Here is a 21,572-nt window from a genome sequence, read left to right as displayed (position 1 = left end):
GTGTGCTAAAAGCAGTGCTGAGCACAGCCAGGCTTCTGCTGCCTGCAGCCATCCGTCCACAGTGTGCCCGGCTGCCCGGCAGGGAGGCCTGGTGCACAGGGAAAGTCGTGCCTTTAGGGTATAATTTCACACCACCCTTCTTTGGAAAAGCACGAGGTGAGAGCATCCTCCTCTGTGGGCCAATTCTTGGCCCTGGGGCAGTGAGTGGGATGATGGGAACCAAGACTCTGGGCGGGATGGCTTCTGGCTGCTCCGCTCTCAGGCTGGTCGGTGCGGGCCTACGAGAAGCTCCATGCTGTATCCTGGATACCAGTCCCCAGGTCAGGGATGCTGGGAGCACGGCTGATTGTGGGTTTTCTGCTGGATTTGAAGCCAGGAGGAATATCTGCGTTGTGCGTGGTGTTGCTGAATTCTTGTCTTTTGACAAAGCAAGGGGCCCCCCTGATCCTTGATGTACGTTGTAATCCTTGGGAGCAGCAAATGCACAATTGGTGCTTTCATGTTGTTGTGTCTGTATCTACAGCATCACTCAGAAATAGTGGAATCATTGAATCATAGAATCGCTTGAGTTGGAAGGCCCTTAGAGGCCTCCTAGTCCAACTGCCCTGCAACGAACAGGGACACCTACAGCTCCATCAGGTTGCTCAGAGCCCTGTCCAGCCTGACCCTGAGTGTCTCCAGGGATGGGGCATCCCCACCTCTCTGGGCAATCTGTGCCAGTTCCGCACCACCCTTATTGTGAAAAACTTCTCCATATCTGCTCTAAATCTCCCCTCTTTTATTTGGAAACCATTTCACTTTTTCCTATCACAGCAGACTGCTAAGGAGTCTGACCCCTCCCTTCTCATAGTATCTAAAGGGGTGCTTTAGATACTGAAAGTCTGCTCTCAGGTCCCTCCAAGTTGGGTTGTTTTTTTATGCCAAAATTGAGGAAGACTTGCATCACCCCAGATCTTTGGTCATACTCCACCACGGTGCACTAACTGCAAGACAAATGATGCTGAGTTTGCAGCAGTAGGTTTATTGTTGGGCGATGGTGCCCAGCTTGGGTTCCACCCAGAAATCAGCGTGGGTGAAGATGGGATTTCCCTGATGCTGATAGAGCCAGGCTTTTTTGTTTCCTGGTAGGAAACTGTCCTCTATGTGTTAAATGTGTTTTGTATCAGGTCACGCGGTTTTACCTTTTACAGTCTAACTGACACCAGCCATGATGCTGTTGCATGTTTGGAATCCTGCACTCAAAAACGCAGGTGTAAGGGCCAGAGCCTTGCTGCTAGCCCCACACATGTATTAATCATAGTGATTGTGTGTTGTCTCCTCCAGCATCTTCTTCCTTAGAGGAGAGAAACCCGTGCAGCACGGCAGTGACAAATAACAGTGTGTCTGTTTTTCCTCCTCTGCTCTTTTCAGGAAGTAGTGCTCTACTGTCTGGAAAACAAGGTCTGCGATGTCAACCACCGTGACAACGCGGGTTACTGTGCTCTGCACGAGGCCTGTGCCAGGGGCTGGCTGAGCATCGTGCGGCATCTCCTCGAGTACGGGGCTGACGTCAACTGCAGCGCGCAGGATGGAACCAGGTGAGCAGCAGCCAGCACCGTGACAGCTGCATGGGGATGTTCCTTGTCCCTCTGCTTTTTGCTCCCCGTGTGCCTTCAGGCTTGTGTGAAGCCCCCCAGGTTGCAGCGCTGCTCTGCCCTCCTGTCTTTGGCTGTTGGGGCGTTGATGGAGTGCCGGGGGTGTGGAATTGTTGTGCCTCAGATTCAGCATAGTGTGGGTTTGTTGGTTTTTTGTTTTTTTTCCCCTGGGAATTTTAACAAGTCTTTTTTTTTTTTAAGAGTTTGTGAAATCCCCAGCTGCAGGGCAGGAAGGAATGATACTTGAGCTGCAGCCCCATTTGTCTGTGCTCCAGGTCCTTTGAGTTGTGCCAAAAGAGTGGTCTTTGCCTTGTTAGTGGTGTTACTTTTAAGAGCACTTCAGGCTCTTGCAGCGATTGGGTGTGCAGGCCCTATATGTGCTTTATAAAAATGTAGTTTTGCTTAGCTGTTAAACCATATTATCTGCGTGTTGCATATTTTGGATTGATTTTTTTAGAGCCAGCGCTGGCTTTTGTTTCTCTTCAGAGAATAGTAGGGGTGCTCATGGAATAGATATTGAGCTTGGTTTTGTTTTGTATTTTCCATTTTGCTTTGTGGATGCAGAGGATGTGGCTTGGCATCTTTTCTAAACTCCTGGTCTATCTCCTGATAGAAAGTCCTTCCCGACCTCTAAGGCTGCCTTTGGCCACCTCTGCGGGGCTGACCTTGGGATAACTTTTCCCCCGAATATGCAGTACTTGATCGGAGCTATTCGTGCTGGGGACAGGTCGCTTTGTATTCCACTGGGCTCCTGCTGCTTGTTATCTTAAATGGTTTATCACATTTGCCATCACCATCCCAATAGCCGGGGAGGGAAAATCAGCATGACTAAGGGCTGCGGCTTTTGTTTTTAAGCTCTTCATGCATTAGCTGGGGAAGGGAGGAGTCCGCAGAACAAAAGTTGGGCTGTGGGGATGGTCCATCAGGGCCCTGATGGCTGCCCCAAGGCAACGGCTGGAGGAGCCCTCCAGGGGCACACAGTGTCCCGTTAAAATGGACCCCAGAGCTGTTCATCCCACTGACTGAGCAGCTCTGGTAGCAAACCAGCCCGGAGCTGTGCTGTCACTGCCACCTGGGAGTGTGCATTGGGTTTCAGTTCAGAGGTGGAGTTGATTTTCCAGGAACAAACTCGACTTGTGAAAGTTATTTTGGGGAAAATGTGCTTTAGCAGTGAATGTAATGATGATCTGATCCCGAATGGTTCTGTCAGAGCTCAGCTTGTGCCTCCCTTTGTTTTGTGGTGGCACTTAGTGTTTTTTTGAGATGCTGCCCCATGGATATTGTGAATCCCAAGTACATGTGAGCCTGATGCTGCAGTGTCAGCAACCAACGGGACGGATAGCAGAGGCTTTGATGGGGAGGGCCAGCCTTGTCCATCTCCCTGGAGCAGCTCCTGGTGTTTGTAAGATAAATTGCATTTTGAACTCGAAGCCTTAACCAGTTTTCATCCTTGAATTTTTGGATGGAAAGCAGTGTCAATCTTCCTCAGCTTTTCAAATTCTAATTCATAGATTCACACAATCATTTGAGCTGTAAGGGAAAAGGCCATCTAAACCAACTCCCCTGCAATGAACAAGGACAGCTGCAGCTGAATTCCTGAATGCATTGCCCCCTTGGAAAGATATTTATGTGTTAAAAGCAAACAAACAAGCAAAAGAAACCCCATCATCAAAGACTTAACACCCCACCCCTGCTTCTGTAACTGCACTGAATGCTCTTCGTTGTCCCCTCCACCACCTCCCCAGTCCACTCAGCAGCCAGAGGTATTTTTGGTTGCGCTGGGAGCTCTTGAGTCCCTGGGCAGCAATAGTGAGCTCATTCAGTAAGCTGCTTGGGCAGCCAGCGTGAGCCCGCGGTGTCACCGTTAGTCATTGTGTCAGGGGGGCTTAGTTTGGTCCTGGCTCCTGATGCTTGTGTCTGTGCTGCTGTGCTTCCCTGTGCAGGGAAACAGGCTGCGGTGTTCTGCCTTTTTCCCTGACTGTGTGCTGGGGGACTCCGAGCTGTTGTGAGCAGACAGCATGCCAAGGTGGCTCTCCCCGTGCCCTCTGGTTGGCGTTGGCAGGAGTTACGAGTCCTCTTGCTGCAGCGAGGAAATCTGGATGGTGCCTGGAAGGCTGCAAGCAAACCCCGGCTGGTCTAAATAGTTTATAATTTGGGTGGTGGAATGATAAACCCCCAACAAAATGTTTTCCTGACTCGAGGAGCAGTAAAAATAGTAGGAAGGGTTGGACAGTACACCAGAGATGCGCGTCTGCTGTGGGATATTGCTGCTCTTGAATGTCCCCAGACCCTTTTGGGGCCCTTTTGAAGGATATGTTTTAAAGACAAGCTGTACTGCTGTTAACAGTACCAAGAGTGTTTTATTTCCCTGTGCTCAGGGCAGAGAAGATTATATGGGTAAAGGAGCATAGGAAAAGACTTGCAGGGATCTTTTTCTTGTGTCAGAAAGTTCCCAGCTCCAGCATTGACTTCTGCATCCTACAAAGGTGGTGGTACACTCTGCCAAGGCAGAAAAACGTTCCCTCCTCTGCCTGCCCTAGTGGGAGAGGTAAACATGGGTATCCTTTGCACGATCCCACTGGTGAGCCTGCCAAAAAGCTGTGCTAGCCATAAAGGGAGCCTGTTAGTGTGCTGTTACTGCCTTATCTGCGGGAATCTCTCCTTTTTTTCTCTCTGCCAACATTTTCTTTCCTCCCTTTGCTTCCTCCTATTTATCGTTCTTCCTCCTTCTGCACAGCCTTATCATTGCCTTCAGAAAATCTCTTCTCATGCCCAGGTGCTCTGTGGGCGGCGGAGATGGGGCTGCCCCATCCCACTGCTGCCCTGTTGCAGCACCCTGCTGAGCTGTATAGAGGGGAGAGGGGCTCCCTCCCAGGGTTTCCTTCTTTAATAAACTTGGCTGGGTGTTGTTAAATCGATGGGAGCACCAGGCAGCGATTGAGATGCTGTTTTTAATAAGTTAAGCAATCATCTTGAATTCATTACTGCTTCTAAAGCCATTTAGGTAAGTCAGTTTAAAAAAAAAAAAGAAACAGAAAAACAACAAACAAGAAAACCCGCAAACCAATAAACCCACAGTCCTTCCCCCCCCTCTGTATAAAACCAGAAGATCCTAATTCTGAAATAAAATGGAAAACAGCTCGCCATTAAAAACTGCAGCAACGTGAGGGAGTAGGGAATAGAAGTGTACTCAGTGTTGGAACATTGCGTGCGCCCTTCCCTGTGCCCTGCCAGGTTTTTGGCATGGGGTGCTCTGTGCCTGATAGGGATGGGAGCACTTTGGTGCAGGTGAGTGTTGCTGCTCCATATGCACTGAGTGTTGGGGGGGGGGGTGGGGAGGGTTGCCTGGGGTGCAGGGCAGTGCGGTATGGTCTTTCTCAGGGCATCATGTTGTTTTGGTGTGATGTTAGAAATATTTGATGAGGGGTGCCCTGACCCTTGGCACAGAGTGAGCCCTCTCTGGAAGGAACGAGCTTCACACTCGCCATGTTTACCTCTTAATGTCAGTGCAGCTTGTGCATGTTAGCAGCAGAAGTGCGCACAGCTTTCCAGTGGGATAAGAGCAAGTGCGAGTGCTTTGTGTCCCCAGTGTTAATCATCCTACATCACAGCCTGCTGGGAGGCACTTGGAATAAGCACACCTGGAACATTCTTCTTTGCAAGGCACATCTCAAAGCTCCCTCCCGCCAGCCACACTCTGTAGTAGATGTGAAGGCAGCGGCTGTCCCCTTCTGCCCCTCCTGTGTCCTGGCCCCTTGCTGTTCCGTGCAGCCACCACTCCCAGCTTGATCCCTGGCTGCCAGCCCACACCAACGCAGTGCTCACGTAGTGGAGATGCTGCTGTGTGTGGCGGGGGGCTCGGCCCTGGTGAGCAGCCAGCACCACTTGGCACACAGAACCGAGGGCTTTGCTCACTCTGCTTGCAGATGAGGTTTCCTTGCGATGTGGCTCGGCAAGTTTTGCAGGCAGGCAGCACGCAGTGCTGGCTGCAGCCATCCTTCTCTCTCTAGACTTGTGATCTGCCAGGCGCAGCAGCTTTTCTGCTCAGCAGGCTAAAGGGAGGGAGATGAGCACAGCGCTGAGCTCCGTAGCTGTGGCTGCTCCCCCCTGGGCTTGGTTGCCTTCACAACATTCAGTTCCCTGCTCCTCACCATCCTGGGAAATGACGGAGCTTAGCACATCTTCATTACTTGGTGGACGATAGGTTCTGCTTCCAGACTGCTCCCCGTTACGTATAATAAATTTTAAAGGCAGTCTGAATGGGCCTGTGCTGCGCAGCACGCTGCTAAATGGGCAGAGATTTGGAGCGGCAGAGTGACTTGCGGCAAAACGGTGTTTGTGAGGCATCGTGCAAACTCCTGCTTTCTGTTACAGGGCTGTAATTATTGTACCGGCCCTCAAAACGCATGAGGCCATGAATAGCTGCAACAGAAATGCCTGCCCCGAGCGGTCTGACTGTGAAAAACCGAGAGGGGAAGGAGCGATGCGCGAGTGAAACTGGCAATGAGACGATTGACAGCTGTATTAATAGCGTTATTCACTATAAATAACTTTGGTCTGAAGTCAGAAGTTTCTTTTCAAATGCATTTGCATAATTCTTGAGTCAAAGTGTAACGCCACAGTCTTTTTTTCCTTCTTCCTAGACCAATCCATGACGCAGTAGAAAATGATCACTTAGAAATTGTCCGTCTGTTGTTGTCCTACGGTGCTGACCCAACGCTTGCGACGTACTCGGGGAGGACCATTGTGAAGATGACCCACAGCGAGCTTATGGAGACCTTCCTCACAGGTGGGTAGCTCCTGGGTGCACATGGCCATGGGGTGGTGTTTCCCAGCCCCAGGAAATCCTACTCCTTGCTTCCTGGAAGGGGGCTTGCAGAGCTCCCCTTTGTTTGCAGAAGCACAGACAAGTTTCCCATGGTCTTGCTTTTTTTCCATGTATTACTTGGTTTTTTTTTCCAAGTTCTGCTTCATTCCATATCTCATAACACTATGTCCATGTTCAGACTCTGTCCGTGTTCTAACATACTTTAAGCATTTTCCCATTAGTTTTGATGAAAGACACCTGTATTAGGACACCAGTACTGTAGACTTCTTGGTGTCTTGAATTCCAGTATTTTTTCACAACTCAAGGTTCAAATCCCACAAGTTATGTCTGTATAGCATACTTGGATCTACTAAACGTAGCTGTAGGGAAAAACCTTCTCCATCAGTTTCTTTGTGTCCAGTGTGTCACCCCCAAGTCGATGCCCATAGTAACGGCAGGCCAAGAAGCATGGCACATGCTGCATCTCACAGAAATAAAAGGTCACTGTCAGTGCAGCTTAAGGTCAAGTCCATCCTTGTCAGACCCAGGGTGGTTACGTGATGTCATACGGTTATCCATGGTCATGGTTTCATGTGATGGGAGAAGGGATGCAGGGAGAAACAAATTCCAGGCATGTTTGTGAGGATGGCGTGTGCATGACGTATTCCGTGTGCGTGCGTGCGTCAGGAATACGCTGTGCTTGTTCTGGTGGAAGGCTTGAGGTATGCATGGTGGAGCTCTGTATGACACACAGTCTGCTAAACGTGCCAGCTTTTTGTTCTCATCAGTATGCTTTTGTTGTTGTTTTTTCCTCTCCAGAGTATTTAACTGACCTGCAAGGTCGAAGTGTTGATGACCCTGGTTTGTACTGGGATTTCTATGGAAGCTCTGTGTGTGGTAAGCAAATGTTGCCCTTTATCTCTTTGTATGTGGAGACTTCCAAAGCATGCAGCAGGTGGGGGTGGAGGCTGGCCCGTTTTTGTGGCAGAGGAAGTTAGGAAGGAAGCAAATCAATTTTATTTACAGATTATATTATTAGAAGGGAAGCAAGATCTGCAGCGGGCTCTTAAATGCTGAGTCGGCCTCTTTATTCAATTTTATTTAGATCCGAAAGATGAATCTGGATTTGATGTCTTGGCAAACCCCCCTGGCCCCGGTGAGGAAGATGAAGACGGCTTCAGCGATGTGTTTGAGTTTGAATTTTCAGATGAGCCTCCCTTGCCGTGTTACAACATACAAGTGTGTCTCTCTCAGGGGTAAGAACAAATACAGGTTTTGGGCTTGGGATGGCAGCAGCTCGTCTCTGCTGCGTAGCAGAGTGAATGACATCTGAATACAAATTCCTCCCCTTGTTCCAGCTGGACACCTTGGTATAATATCCCCAAATGTAAGTGCTTCTAGTGCTTTAAATTGGCATTAATGTCTGTAAGGTGTTCTTAATTTTATTTAATGGACTTTTCTGCTTTGCTGAGCGTACATGCTTTTGAGATTGTCAACGTGACAGCGCTACTGCTGGTGCTGCAGCAGAACTGGTTTCAACTCTGAATGAGGTCAGACACAAACACCTTACAGAAGATTCTGTGATAATAATCGGAAGCAAAGACCTAAAAAGTTTTATTCTGTATTATATTCAAGATATAAATTAGCTTAGTAAACAGCTACCATTTGTCATTTGCACCATTTTGATGACAGCTGTGGGAAAAGTAGTTCTAAATACTAATCATGCAGGAGGGCAGGTTTTAGCACGTTCTCATTATTTGGGTGATTGATGTAACTCAAGTTTTCTGAGCAGAAAAGTAGGAAGATAAAATTAAAGAACTGTCTTCTTAATCTGAAAAACAGCCCTCCAATGGCTTGTTTTTCAAATCAAGACCTCTGGAAGTCAGAGGTGCTGAAACTCAGGTTCTAATTGTTGTCCATCCCCTGACCTGCTGCCAGGTGAAAGTTTGAGACGTTGATATGGCTGCTTTCACACATGCTCACAAAGCCCAGGTTGGCAGGCTCCAGCACCTGCATCTGCGGTGTGCCCCGGGGCGAAGCTCTTGGCTTGGAGGGAGTGGTTTGTTAGTGTGGGGTGGGCAGGGCTCTGTCACACAGCAGTGGGGTGGTGTAGGGTTGAGTGGCTTCAAGTCGGTTGTTGGAACCTTTTTCTCCTTCGCCTCCATAGACCACGGAACTGGCTCTTGCTCTCGGACGTGGTGAAGAGGCTAAAAATGTCATCTCGCATCTTCCGCTGCAACTTCCCCAATCTGGAAGTCGTCACCATCACGGAGGCAGAGTTTTACAAACAGACTTCTCTCAGCCAGTTGTTCGCTTGTGCTACGGACCTTGAAGCGTTTAACCCAGAAAGCAAAGAGCTGTTGGACTTGGTAGAGTTTACAAGCGAACTCAAGACTTTGCTGGGCTCCTCGCTTCACTGGTTGCATCCACACGAGGACCCTCCCTTCGACATCCTTTGGTGAACCAACAGGCCGATTAATGTACAGTGCTATATACAGTTACTTCTTTATGTATATGTGTTCAAATGCAATTGTTTCTGTAAAGAAAGGACACTATGAAATATGAAAATATCTTTCCTTTATATAAGAGATCTGAATTCCAGTTGGATGGATTTTGGAAGAATTTTTTTTTAACTTCAGTCAGTTTTTACAAAATTGTTATATAATGTTTCTTTAAATGCACACAGGCTTTGGGATAAGTTTGTTATTACTTGGAACATTTTTTTTTTTTAGAGAACACACCCACACATTGACTTTGTTTCATACAAAGCACTGATTACACAGAACATACTTTTTATAGGTGATGTGATCAAAGTCGTGTGGCTTGTTTGGGAGATAGGATTCGGTAAGGCACTTGGTGATATTATTTTTGTTTTTTTGTTTACAGAATTACCTGCTTTGGCCAGGTAAGCACTATTGAATATAATTCAATAGTTTGTAATATAAATTAAACCATATCCATACGCATCAACTAATTGTAAGAACTTTTATATCCTAATTTAAAAGCTGTGAAATTTAGTTTTCACACATCAAACCGGATTGTTTATATATGTTTAAACATTTTATGCTCTTTATTTAAAGAAGACTTTGAACTATTTTTTCTGTACCTTGTAAAATATTGAAAAACTAACATATGTTGAAGTTGCTTGAAACTGTACATAAACTAAATTTTCTGAATTGTGTGTTTATGTTTGAGATCTGTGTTTTAACTTTGTAAGTAAATCTCCTGCCTTTGTATTTATATTTTACAAAAATTTTCTTAAAGGCAATAAAACTGTTGAGAAATGAAGATGCTAAAGCGACTCCCATTAATTCCGTGCATGACTGTGAAACAAGCTCTGACTTACTAATGTTTATGAAAGGAGGCTCTGCGTGCATTTCCTGCAGAGCAGAGCTGAGCAGGCACAGGTGCTCGAGAGTGGTTTGTGAAATCTGAGGTAGAATCTACATTGACTTTCTAAATTCAAGGTTACAAGAAAACATTGGGAGCCCTTTATGGGACAGAGGCTTAAAAGCAGTGCTCACAATACTTTCTGCATGGCCTTTTAGTTAAAGGATTGTGAATAGGTTCAATTATTTTTCCTCCTTTGTCATCTTTTTAAGTTGAATTGACTGAATTTTCTTTTCAGTGGTGTCTGCAGAGGGGAGGAAAATAGTACAAGGGTAAATCATTTAATACAAAGCGCTATGTGCACACTTCGGGGTAACCGAAAGGGAGAATTTTTCGGGGAACAGAAGCTTGATGTCATATAGCTCAGGAAATTGCATCTAAGAAGCTGGGCTCACAGGGCTCGGACAAACACCGCAGTGCTTTGGGAGGGCGTTGCAGGTACCTTGCTTCCCCCCTACCCCACAGGCCAGCAGGATACAGGCACATCGCCTCATTTGCCCAGCTCCTTGGGATCCTGAGATGTCCTCCTGAGCATCTCCCCTCAGTCAGCCCTGCGTGCTCCCCATGCCCGGTACAGTTGGGCCTCCTCCATGCTGGCAGTCGGCCCTGTGCTCAAATACAGTAACAGCCGCATGCTACTGTCATGCAGGCACGCCTGCACTCTAAAAATAGGGTGGTGGCAGGGACACCTGACCGCGGTGCAGTCCCTTGATGTAACGTGACCATTTTATCCTCGGGATGTGCTATTTTGTAATGGCAGCATGCTTGGGAGAGCAGAGGAGAATAGGCCAGGCCTACAGGCCTTGCAGGGAGGCTTCCCTGAGTACATGGGCCTTGAGGTATGAACTCCTTGCCTCACCCAGAGGGCTGGGCTCTGCTAGGATGTGTCCCCTTTGGGCTGAATAACCCACGTGTTTCCCGGTGGAGCAATCCCCCGAAGGCTGAGCCCAGGCACCCGCTGGAAGCCCGGTGTGGCCTCTGCTTTGCAGGATCACAGGAGCAGAGTGGAAATCGTATCAGATGTGCGCCCAGCAGCCAGACTCACCCTCAGAAGCAGTTTGAAGATGGCTCCTCCCAGGCTCTGCGTGCAGGACTGCTGTTCGACATTCAGCTTCGTTACTTTGTTCGCATTGGAAAAAAGCCCACAGTGCTGCTTTAAACTTGTGCAAATGCAAACTAACTGAAAAACAGAACATCCTTATAGCATTGCTTGCAGTGCAGAGTATTTGCAGTTGTGTGTGGGTCCTGTGTTGGTAGGAATAGGCTTGGCATGCCATGAGCAGAATGTCAGAGTCAGGAAGAGGTATATTGGTTCCTTTCTCAATCACCATTGCATTTCTGCTGAGGAGATTCAGGAGAAGAAAGTGACTGGAAGTGAGCTTGTAGGTGAAAAAAATCCCCAAACATATGAGAAGATGAAGCTCTTTGAAGCAACCTAAGAAGTGTCCCACCCAGGTCTTACTAATTACGCATTTCACCCTTTAGTGTGCTTTGCATGGCTTCACCTTGCTTGCAGATTGCACCCTCCTGCAGGCTAGGTGTGTGCTGAAGTACTGCCAGCAATGCTGCCTTCTGCCTTAGGGCTGGAGTGAAGGCAGCGTGTGGTTATTTCTGGTTTGCCAGCCCAGAAGCGAACCTCCACACGGCATGCACTTTTTTGCTCCAGCAGACCGAAGTTCCGGTGGCTGGCTGCTCTCTTGAGCCAGGTATGAAGTACAATTCTGCCACTAAATAGATTTTCCTTTTGTTGTCACATTAATTTGCAGCTCATTAATAGTGACAGCAGTGAGGTACTGCACTGAAGCAGATTTGCATATTCATGACTAACTTATTATTAAACAAATAAGATTTCCCTAGCTTAGGAAGCACCCAGAGTAATGCCACATTGTACATTATATCAACCTGGATGTTTTATTTTCTCCTTAATAGGTTAATAGATGCAAAGGGTGCTCTTCTTTAAAATAAGTGTGCATCTGTGAAATAAGATGTAATTTAAAATATCAGAATCGTTTAAATAGCAATCCATTAACAAACCTGCCAATAACTAAGCGGGAAAACCTATTGCCCAAATCAATTAATCCATTCTAACTTTTTGCATCTGTGGGGATTCTGGGGACAGTGGTGACAGGATGCCTCATCCCGTGCTCAAGAAACTGGGAAAAGCCCCCATAGTTCAGCATCTGCTGTGGGCAGGAGGAAGAGGGGATGCAGAGAGTGGGGCTCTTCCTCTGGAGTACATTTTTGGCTCCCTTGCTTCTGACCATGAAGGTCATTTCCCATGAAGCAGCATGATTTTTTTCTGTCAGGCTGTTCAAAACTAGCCAGCTTGTGTATCAAGCCCTTCTTTAGATCCTTTTTGCATTCATACTTTTCATTCCTTTCTGGCTCTTTTAGCAGTGTTCAAGGCAGTGGGCATAATTGCTTGTGCAGGAAGCAGCTGGTCATTGCAGTGCTCCTCTCAGCCCTCAAGTTATTTTTTCCTGGCTCCACTTTCCAGAGGTGTTGCCTAACCATGAGACCAAATGTGGTTCTGACCCTTTCCTACTGTTCCTGCTGTTAACTGTGTGACTCACAGCCATCCCTCTTGCAAGAACGATCCCTTCTCTATCACAAGATAACTCTATTTGCATAGAATCATTAAGGCTGGAAAAGACCACTAAGAGTACCTAGTCCAAGTGCCAGCCATCACACCGTGCACACTGACCATGTCCCTCAGTGCCACATCCACACAGTTCTTGAACACCGCCAGGGATGGTGACAGCACCACCTCCCTGGGCAGGATGTGGGATCTGTCCTTAGCACTGTGTCTGATATCAGGTCCTTTTAGGTCTGCAGCCTGGTCTCTGCTGCTTTGTGGTTGCAACCATTTCAATGTGCTGAGGACGCGGAGATGTCAACATGCATGGATGACACTTGTGACATCAGAGACGGTGCTTTGTATTTCTAGCTGTTGCAATACTGGGGAAAAGGCTCCTTAACGAAAATCCTTTTCCAGTGTCACAAAGCTCCCACTTAAGTACAGCCTATGCAAAGGTGAGCTCTGACAGGCTTCCTGAAACGGAAAGGGCAGATTATTTAACCACTGATCAACACTAATAACTCATAGCAAATGCAGTATGCAAATTGAGAGTGTGTGCTGGAGGGGCTCTGCATGGACAGCCCAGCCTGGCTGCTCTCAAGATACCACCATGGATGACAGAGAGGGGCTGCCACTGTACTGGGCAACCAGTGAGAGAGCAACGCTGGAACAAACCCAGCAGTTGGAAATGGGATATCTTGCTATGGCATCTTAGGGAAAATATTGATTTTAAGTGTCTTTGAGATGCACCAGTCTACAAAAATCAATAAAAAAAGAAACATCCTCTTTCTGAGTTGGGCTTAGCTTAGCTCATATTCTTGGAAGAGCCAGAAAGGAATGAAAACTATGACTGTAGCAGGGAGCTGAAGAGGGTTTAGATATGCACACTGTCTAGTCTTGCACAGCCCGATGGAAATAAAATCATGCTACTTCATGGGAAATGCAGACAGAAGCTTGGCGTGGGGAGCTGTGCAGAGTGAGGACTCACCCTTTTGCTCTTCAGCTCTGAGTCACGGGATGACTTTACAGTAGCATGGAGAATTTGGAGCCCCTCACTATAGGGCCAGCTCAGTGTGGTGATGGCTGCAGCCGCCCTCACACTGCTGAGGGTGGTGGTCTCCCTGCTCCCCCACGAACTGGTGACTGTCATGTACCTGGCAGAGCCATGTGCTTAGCCTTGGGCAAACGGCAAGGAGGAAGGGCCAGACAGCAAAGCCTTGCCCTATTGGTGGCAGTGTGGCATTGCCTTAGCTCAGCTGGCACGGAGGGATGGCAGTATCACCTGCCTCCTTAACCTTGGATGCTCAGCACAGCCGCCAGCTCCCAGTGGAGCCCTTAACAGCCCAGCGACCAAAAGTGCCTGGTTCCCAAGGGGTTACCTCGCCTGAAGTGGCTGCCGTGCCCAGGGAGCCCCGTGCCTTTGATTACCTCTGTTTTCAAAGGCTTAGAAGTGAGCCTGATTAGCAAAGTCAACAAAGAGATGCAAATAACGCTGCATCAAAAAGGTGCATTGTTAGTTTTCAAGGCAATGCCCTGGGTAGTGGCAGGCAACAACTGCCGGCAGAAGGAAACCATTCACCCCTGCAGCTGCCCTGATGCAGCGACGTCGTTTGGGGTATTTCACGAGCACAGCAGGGGCCATGCCAGGGGCCGAACGGACTGGACACACATCCAGAATGCCCCTTCCAGGCTATTTCCACAGCCAGACGTCAGCTCAAACATGCAGCTCTGTGCTCAGCCCGTGTTTGAGCATCCGGCTGAGCTCCTGACAACATGAATGTCCTTCCAGCCCAGCGTCTCCCTTAGCCTCACTTGTGCTAACCCTCGGGCTGCTTTGGAGGCAAAGCAGGGTGCAAGAGCTGTCACTCGCTCAGCTGCTGGCTGGAGGAGGGGGAGAGGGACTCTGCTGCAGGGCTGCAACTGTGACACAGCAGCTCCATGCACACCTCTCTGCTGCTGCCACCGCTGCTGCTGCTAGCTCAGGAGCATGCAGGAATGCAGTGTCCTGGGCAATCTATTTGTGAAGGTGTAAGGTATTTTTTTAAGTACACAACTGAGAATTCTGCAGGGCCCTGTCTTTTTGCAAAGTAAATTTATTTGACAGGTTTATTTCTTTATCAGGTATTTGTCTAACCCTGTGACACCAGGAGAACTGATTTCTTGGTACAAATGTTAAAATGCAGACTCTCAGTGATGTGTGCGGCCACAGCCAATGTCCAAAATATCCTCACTCCAGATTCACTGAAGAATCCCAGGGACTCTGCATGGAAACTGGGGACCCCAGAGCTGCTTGGAAAGCTGCATAGTGATCTCACTGCAGCACCACGGTGTGCAAGAGCTAGGAAGGGAGATGCCTGAGCAGCAGGGCTGGACATGGCCTGCTGCTAGGACTGGGCTGCCACCTGTTTTTGGAGTGGGTGCTCGCAGCCTGGCTGAGCTGCTGGTGGAGTCAGGGGTTAAAAACATGCCTTCTGCAGGGGGTGCGTCCATCCAAAACCATGGGGGAGATGAGAAACACCTTCAGAGCCTGAAGGTTTTGCAGCATCACCGACTGATCAAATAAAAAGACGTGAATCATAAATCAATGTAATTTAAAGCAGATTTATTTAGAAATTCAGATTGGGCACTGAGGGGTTCATTCAAATCACTCTAGCTTACCATCAGCCCTGGCTGCCCTCTCACAGCCTCCTGCAGCTGTGCCGTGGCTCTTCCTCAGGCCTCAGCACACGGAAAGGAGATGCTGCAGCTCTGCACAATGTATTCGTATGAGTGGATATTCAAGGGGCTGGCTGCCTGTCCTCAGCTGTGCAGGAGAGCCTGTGCCCAGAGCCAGCTCCCTGCTCCCGTCAGGCCTGCAGCCAGCCTGCAAACACATTCGTTTTTCTAAAACAGCACCCGAGAGCTTGAGCAGCAATACCACTAGGGCATTTATCAATTTTTCAGCATCGTTCCTGCTCCCTCCCCAGCTCGCTGAGATTTGCATACCTGTTAATCCTTTCCCTCCTGCAATAATTCTGTGACAGATAGGGAAATTATTTCTGAGCAATAACTCCTTGACTCGAAAGCTGTGGAAGACCCTGCGTGCTTGGAGCAGAGACCTCAAGCAAGTGAAAGCAGGAGACCTGATCTCCCATGTCAGGGCATGGAGGAAAGCTAGCATGGAGCCTGTGAAACAGAGCCTTGCCAGCGCCAGCAGCACTGTCCCCAAAGCCCCCTTGCCCCTGGCACAGATTTGCCTCTAGAAAGCTGCTGATGCTGCTGTTCCCTACTGGCAGCATTTCCCCTGCAGCGAAGCTGCTTCCTGTGAGAGAGGGGAGGCAAACTTGAGCCCTGGGGGGTTTCATTTCTCTGTGCAGCACTGCTGGGACAGCCTGGAACGCCATCCCTTTCCTGTACACACTGAGACCAAACACCCTGTGGCTGAACTGTGCCTACAGGATTTGAGTGGTTTCTGATAACGCTCCACCACTTCTAGCCAGCAAGAAGCTGCAGAAAAACGTTTGAACCTAGCAGTTCAATTCTTAATAGCTACTGTTGTCTTTATCTTTTTCCCCCGTCTTTTTTAGTTCATTCTGAATCATAGAATCATACAATCATAGAATAGCTTAAGTTAGAAGGTACCTTAAAGCCCACCCAGCCATGGGCAGGGCTGCCCCCCACCAGCCCAGGCTGCCTAGGGCCCCATCCAACCTGGTCATGAGTGCCTCCAGGGGTGAGGCACCACAGCTTCTCTGGGCAGCTGTGCCAGCGCATCACCACTTTCTGGGTAAAGATTTTCCCCCTAATGTCTAAAGTAAATCTCCTCTCTTTTAGTTTAAAGCCATTCCTCCTTATCACTATTAAACCATGTAAAAAGTCGGTCCCCCTCCCCTGAACGACATCTTCCCCAGTAAGAGGCCTAAAGGTGGGCCAGTCATGTGCAGGGAGAGAAAGAGCAAATCCCTCCAGAGGTCCCTGGAAAAGCCCAGCCAGTTATTCTCATCCTCCTACCTCCTCTGTGATGAGGAAGGGACAGGCCAAGGGGAAGGGAAGGAAGGGCAGCGGGATAATGAGTAGGTGGTGGGGAGCCCCGGGGAGATCGCTGCCCTTATTTGGAGCCAGTGGCGTGGGTGGACAGCAGAGAGAAACACGGGAGAAGAGCAGGAAACTGGGGAGGAAACTTTTATCACGTGATAACAAGACACAAGAGCAAGCCCCCAGACAGCACACAATGCTTAGTGGGAAAGTGAAAAAAAAACATAACCCAGCAAGCTGCAAAACCACGAAAAACATATATATATATAGCTGAGGTTTGAAAGCTGCACCTTGGAAGGCTCTGGCATCAGCACAGCATCCTCATGTGCAGCATGTGACCCTCCTTGCTCCCTGTCTGGCAGTGGTGGGAGGAGAAGGGTGATGCTGGGCATTGCCTGCCAGGCACGCTGCCGGCTGCTGGAGGGGCTTGCTTAATCAGGCATTTACAGTGAGGTCGAGGAGGTTCCTCTTTCTGGACTATATTAAGGAGCGTGCAACGGCTTGAGGGTGGGGGTTAGAGGACGGCAAAGAGTTGTGAAAGAGCAGCACGGCAGAGCCGGCGAGTGGCTAAGGCTTTTTGGCAGCGTTTCAGAAAATGGGGTGGTCCAGTTAGGGAGCTCAGGAAATTGTCTGAGCTAGATTAAACATTTTCTAAAACCTTCTGGGTGCTTGAGAGCTGACTTGAAAGTTGGCAAAGTTAAATAAAACAAATGCTAACGCATTCCCCTCGATTTATTTTGTTACGGGGCGAGCACAAAGTCAGCCTATTTTTCACCATTGCAAATGTCCCCTTGCATCTGAAGGCACGAGGATCCGAGCGGTGAAATCCCACATCTATCGCTCGGCCGTGCAGGAGGCCACGTGTGACACACAGGAGCTTTTGAGCACATTTGGAAAACCATAAAATACATCCCTTTCAGGCATAAAACGGGATTTCTTGCTAATTGGAGCTTGGGTGTAGAGGAGTCTCTGCGGGTCTGCGGCTCGCTGGAGTCTGGCTTCAGCCACAAAGCCATGAGGCATGCCGTGGCAAGGAGCCTGCCCTGAGCCTGTTTGCCAGTAGCTGCACGCTGTCCTGGAGGAGAAAGGGCTGCTGCAGCGCAGGCGAGAGCAGCACTGTTTTTCCCTGGCAGATCTCGAATCCCACACAACAGCAGCAATGAAAAAACACAATGAGGTTTCTCCCCGGGGAGGACGGCAGTGCCAAAACGCTCGGTGCCTGAGCAAAGCAAGGAGCCCCTTTGCACTCGTGCCCACCGCGGGCAGTCTGACCTCAAGCTGGGAATGTACCTGCTGCTGGCTCGTGGGGAAAGTCGCCACTGGTAGAATCAGAGGCAATATCGGGCACGGAGCAGATGTGGGCAGCTTCCTTGCTCCATGGGAATAAGAAAGTTGGGAACCCGTTTAGGCAAATGGTCCCACATCAATCTCAGCCTGACGTTTTTGCCTGTGTCCGATTCCCCGCGATCTCTGCAAAAGGTAAATTGAACTCCACTTCACTGATGGAGCCCAGCGCTATCAGTTACATCTGACTTCGTGACAGAGCTGCTTTGGGTGAGAAAAGAAAAGCAGTATGGCCCCAGGAGAGAGACAGAAATCAGAACATAAATGCAGGTATCAAAGCAGAAAAATGCAGAGAGCGGCAGTAACCCAGGGTATGTTGGAGAAGAAAACAAACTCTTATCACAGCCAGAGCGGAGGAAGCCATCCCGCTGAAGGGAGGAGACGAGGAGGACAGCTGACATCCTGCAGAGTGAGGCTCTGAGGCCCGGGGGAGGGCAGCACAGCCCCAAAGGCTTGGCACAGGGGAGGCTGCAGCTCTCACAGACGCAGAGGTTCTCCCGGCGCTGCTGCTGACAGGCAGCCCGGCCAGGCAGCCAAGCTAGCAATTACCGGGCAGATGCGGAGGCTGAGAGCAGGTGTGTGCGCATGGGTATTTTTAAATGGTGCGGTTTACAGACTCCTTGCCATCCGCCTAGTCCCGGGAGAAAGCGAGAGCCTAAACACCCACCTGGACTCTGGTCTGATGAAAATGAATTATTAAACGGAGTGGAGATTTATTGTCTCCTAAAAAATTTATTAACAGGGAGAGGAGAACAACTTTCCGCATGCGTAATGTCGGGTGGCAGGGGCAAGGAACCCAAGTTCTGCCGTTGAAGGAGGTCTGCTCTCAGGAGGTAGCCTGCCTCCAACCACGCCACGGTCAAGAGCGTGCCAGCTCCCTCTCTGTGCCCGGTCCTTTTCAGCATCTGAAGGACAATGGGGACAGACTGAGCAGAAATGCTCAGGATACTCACCCTTTCAGCACAGAAGCCATTTGGCAGTCACAAGTGAGGAGAACTTTGGCTTAGACCTTTGAAAGCCAAAGGGAAGCTTTTGCCTTGCTTTTGGAAGGAATGACACTGGATCTGCCCTAGGCACTGGATTTCTAAGACATCCCATTTTTGAAAGGCAGGAATGAAGAAGCATGCTCTGACCTCTGGCAGAGAAGGAGCGATGCTGTGGGGACAAGGAAAGGAGCACAGATCCAAGGGAGGATTCCCAGCAGTGAGTCAGAGGGGGAACTGTTAAAAATAGTTCAGGGAATAGGGACGACATTCTAAAAGAAAACATTCTGTGAAAAGAGGATAAAATAAAATCAGTAAAAGCTGGAGCAGCAGTAGTGAGATAGAGCTAAAACTGAAGACAAGGAAGCAAAGGTAGAAGGGAATACAAAGAGAGGATCCCACCAATCACTGTGCTGTAGGTAATGTTTTACCACCAAGGCTTATTGGAGGGATTGCTATTTCTAGTAATCTGCGAGTGCTGTCTGCAGTGGCAGGTGGGGATGAACGTGCTTTCCCTCCTGACTGTATTATGATGCCTGAAATAAATACAGATTTTTCTTTGGAAAAGCTGCCAGTTACATTATTCGTGTCAAAGCAAGGATGCTTGAGGCAGAAATGCTAAAGGAAAGCCTGGTTCCGATGTGTAGATGTGCACGAGCATACCCTCATGCAGTTCACCTATGTCTGGAAAGAAGACACAAAATTACCAGTGTAACCTTCAGAAAGCTGATTGCAAGAACATTTTCCCATTAATGCTGCTAGTGGGATTGTGATTGCATTGGCTGAGGTAGTCACAATTGGCCAACTAGCAAAGCTGAACTGTATTCTGTATAAAAACACTGTGCTTTGATTGCTGCCTGAAATATAGGTCTCGGTAAGAGAGGTGTTGAAGACAGCTTGGACACACAGGATCTTGCTTTTCTAGTGCCAAGGATTCACCCATCAGCATTCAGCTACCAGGTGTGACACTGAACAGGCAGTGCAGCACTGGTTCGCAGGTGGGAAGGTGAGCCCACGTCACAGTCCAAAGAGCATGGCCAGATCTGGCCTGCTAGTCAAGAGCATCAGTGCACAACAGTCCCTATCAGAATCTCAGGCTGATTACTGATGAGGTACGTGGCAAACCAAAGACAAAATATTTTCTAAAACGTAATCACCTTGTTCACCTCTGGTTTAATCACACTCTGGGAAGTACTTTTTGGTGAGTCCACCTCACATTGCAGATAGTAAGGAGTAAAAATTCCTGCTTGTGCCCCTACCCTGTGGAATACTGTAAGACAGCAATTACTTCACAAATTTTTATTCTGCCCTTCAGTGACCAAGCCTATGAAAATGGATGTAGCCATTTGTCTTGTTCCTTCTCTCTCCTTCTCCAGGGGCTCTATCACTCAAGCAAATTACAATTAGTATGAAAAAGACTAAAACCAGCACGTTGCTAGATTTCCCATGGATACATCCTCACTCCTCGTGTGCTATTGACCTCTGATTGTCCACTTCTGTATAGGAAGGGAGGGAGGACCCCGTTCTGACTACACCTGGCATTTTCTTCTGAACTTTTATTTTTCCTGCCTGTGGTTGAACCTCCTTTTCAAGCACACAACATTCCATTCATGTGTGCAATGGTGATGTTGGCCGCACTGCTCTCAGTGCAACAGAAGCAATTTGCTCATGTTGATTTACTATAATAGCTAGTGTCTTTTCTTATCCGAGATGTGAATTTTTGCTCGTTTCTGCTGAAACACACACAGATGCATAATGACGTTTCTGCTGCTCAGAGCTGTGACTGAGTCCAGAAGAAGGCATCTTGGAGCTCTGACAAAAGCTGCAAGGGAAGCCTCACTCTGACCCTGTGGCAGTGGTTTACAAACCAGATGGTAACTTCTGCGTAGGGATGGCCTTTAGCCACACTGACACATATTTGCAGTAGACCTGGCCAGCCGATAAAGACTGTATTTGCAAACAAACAAGTTTGTCAGGAAAAGAAAAGATTCAATTTTTAAGTGTGTTTCACTGGAAACCATATCACAACCAAGTCCAGCCATTCTATTCAAAAGCCAAGTAAACTCTCACCCCACCCCACGTATCTTTAAAATCCCATTATCTCTGGAGCAAAGATGAACAATAACTAAGCCCTTTGTCAGAGCTGTCCTCTGAGCACTAAGCCACAAGGTATCTACATCAGGGTGCTCTGTGGGTGGAGGAGCACTGCTGCTCTGCTCTGGCAAAGCTCTCCCACTGTGAATGCAGATGTAGCAGTAAACCTGGCTGGATAAAGCTATAAAAACAAACCTGACAAAGACAAAAACAAACAGCTTCAGCAGCCATGAAGATAACTATGGCTGCCCGAGGGGCAGTGTGTACAGTTCTGCATAAGGCTGGCTCGCACCAGGATCTCACAGCTGGCACAGCTGTGTTGCTGAAGACTTGAGTGTAGAGCCAGGTACCTTGTAAGGACGGCCACGTGCTGTACTATCCCCTGCAGTATTTCATATAAACACTTACATGTAAAATAGGTAAAATAACAGATTATGTGGTGATGACTGGACATGTCTTGAGAACAGAAAATGGGATTTCACTGCATTTAAATAGAATAGGATAAAATACTAACTTGTCTTATTATGCCTCTCTTAGGCAGACAACACAACCAAGAAATTGCAGAGGGTGTTTGAGCTGAGAAAAGAAAAAAAGGAAAGAAGTTCTCAATAGTAATGTTTAGATGTATTTCAGAGCACCATCGCTCTCAAGAACACCGAGGGAGTTTTATCATACTTCCCAGAAAAATAATAAAATAAAATTGCTCTGCAAGGAAATAGGACAAGTGG

The 21,572-nt window shown here is 48.3% G+C and overlaps 1 protein-coding gene across 7 annotated transcripts in view; it reads left to right on the top strand.

The window, feature by feature from the left end:
- Positions 1-9,716, top strand: part of BCOR (BCL6 corepressor) — a 57,876-nt gene extending 48,160 nt beyond the window's left edge. For all 7 annotated transcript variants that reach the window (XM_065741580.1, XM_065741579.1, XM_065741584.1 and 4 more), the window contains 5 exons: positions 1,411-1,577; positions 6,278-6,423; positions 7,261-7,338; positions 7,547-7,697; positions 8,609-9,716. In XM_065741580.1, coding sequence (XP_065597652.1) covers positions 1,411-1,577; positions 6,278-6,423; positions 7,261-7,338; positions 7,547-7,697; positions 8,609-8,903 — 837 coding nt within the window. In that variant the 3' untranslated portion in view covers positions 8,904-9,716. The remainder of the gene's footprint in view (positions 1-1,410; positions 1,578-6,277; positions 6,424-7,260; positions 7,339-7,546; positions 7,698-8,608) is intronic.
- The last annotated feature ends 11,856 nt before the right edge of the window (positions 9,717-21,572 follow it).

This window comes from Cyrtonyx montezumae, unplaced genomic scaffold (genome assembly GCF_038088225.1).
Source record: "Cyrtonyx montezumae isolate F1298 unplaced genomic scaffold, pur_monq_1.0 scaffold_3, whole genome shotgun sequence".
In the NCBI taxonomy this organism is placed as follows: domain Eukaryota; kingdom Metazoa; phylum Chordata; class Aves; order Galliformes; family Odontophoridae; genus Cyrtonyx; species Cyrtonyx montezumae.
Note: the sequence above shows the minus strand (reverse complement) of the source record. Positions and strands in the feature narration are given on the sequence as shown.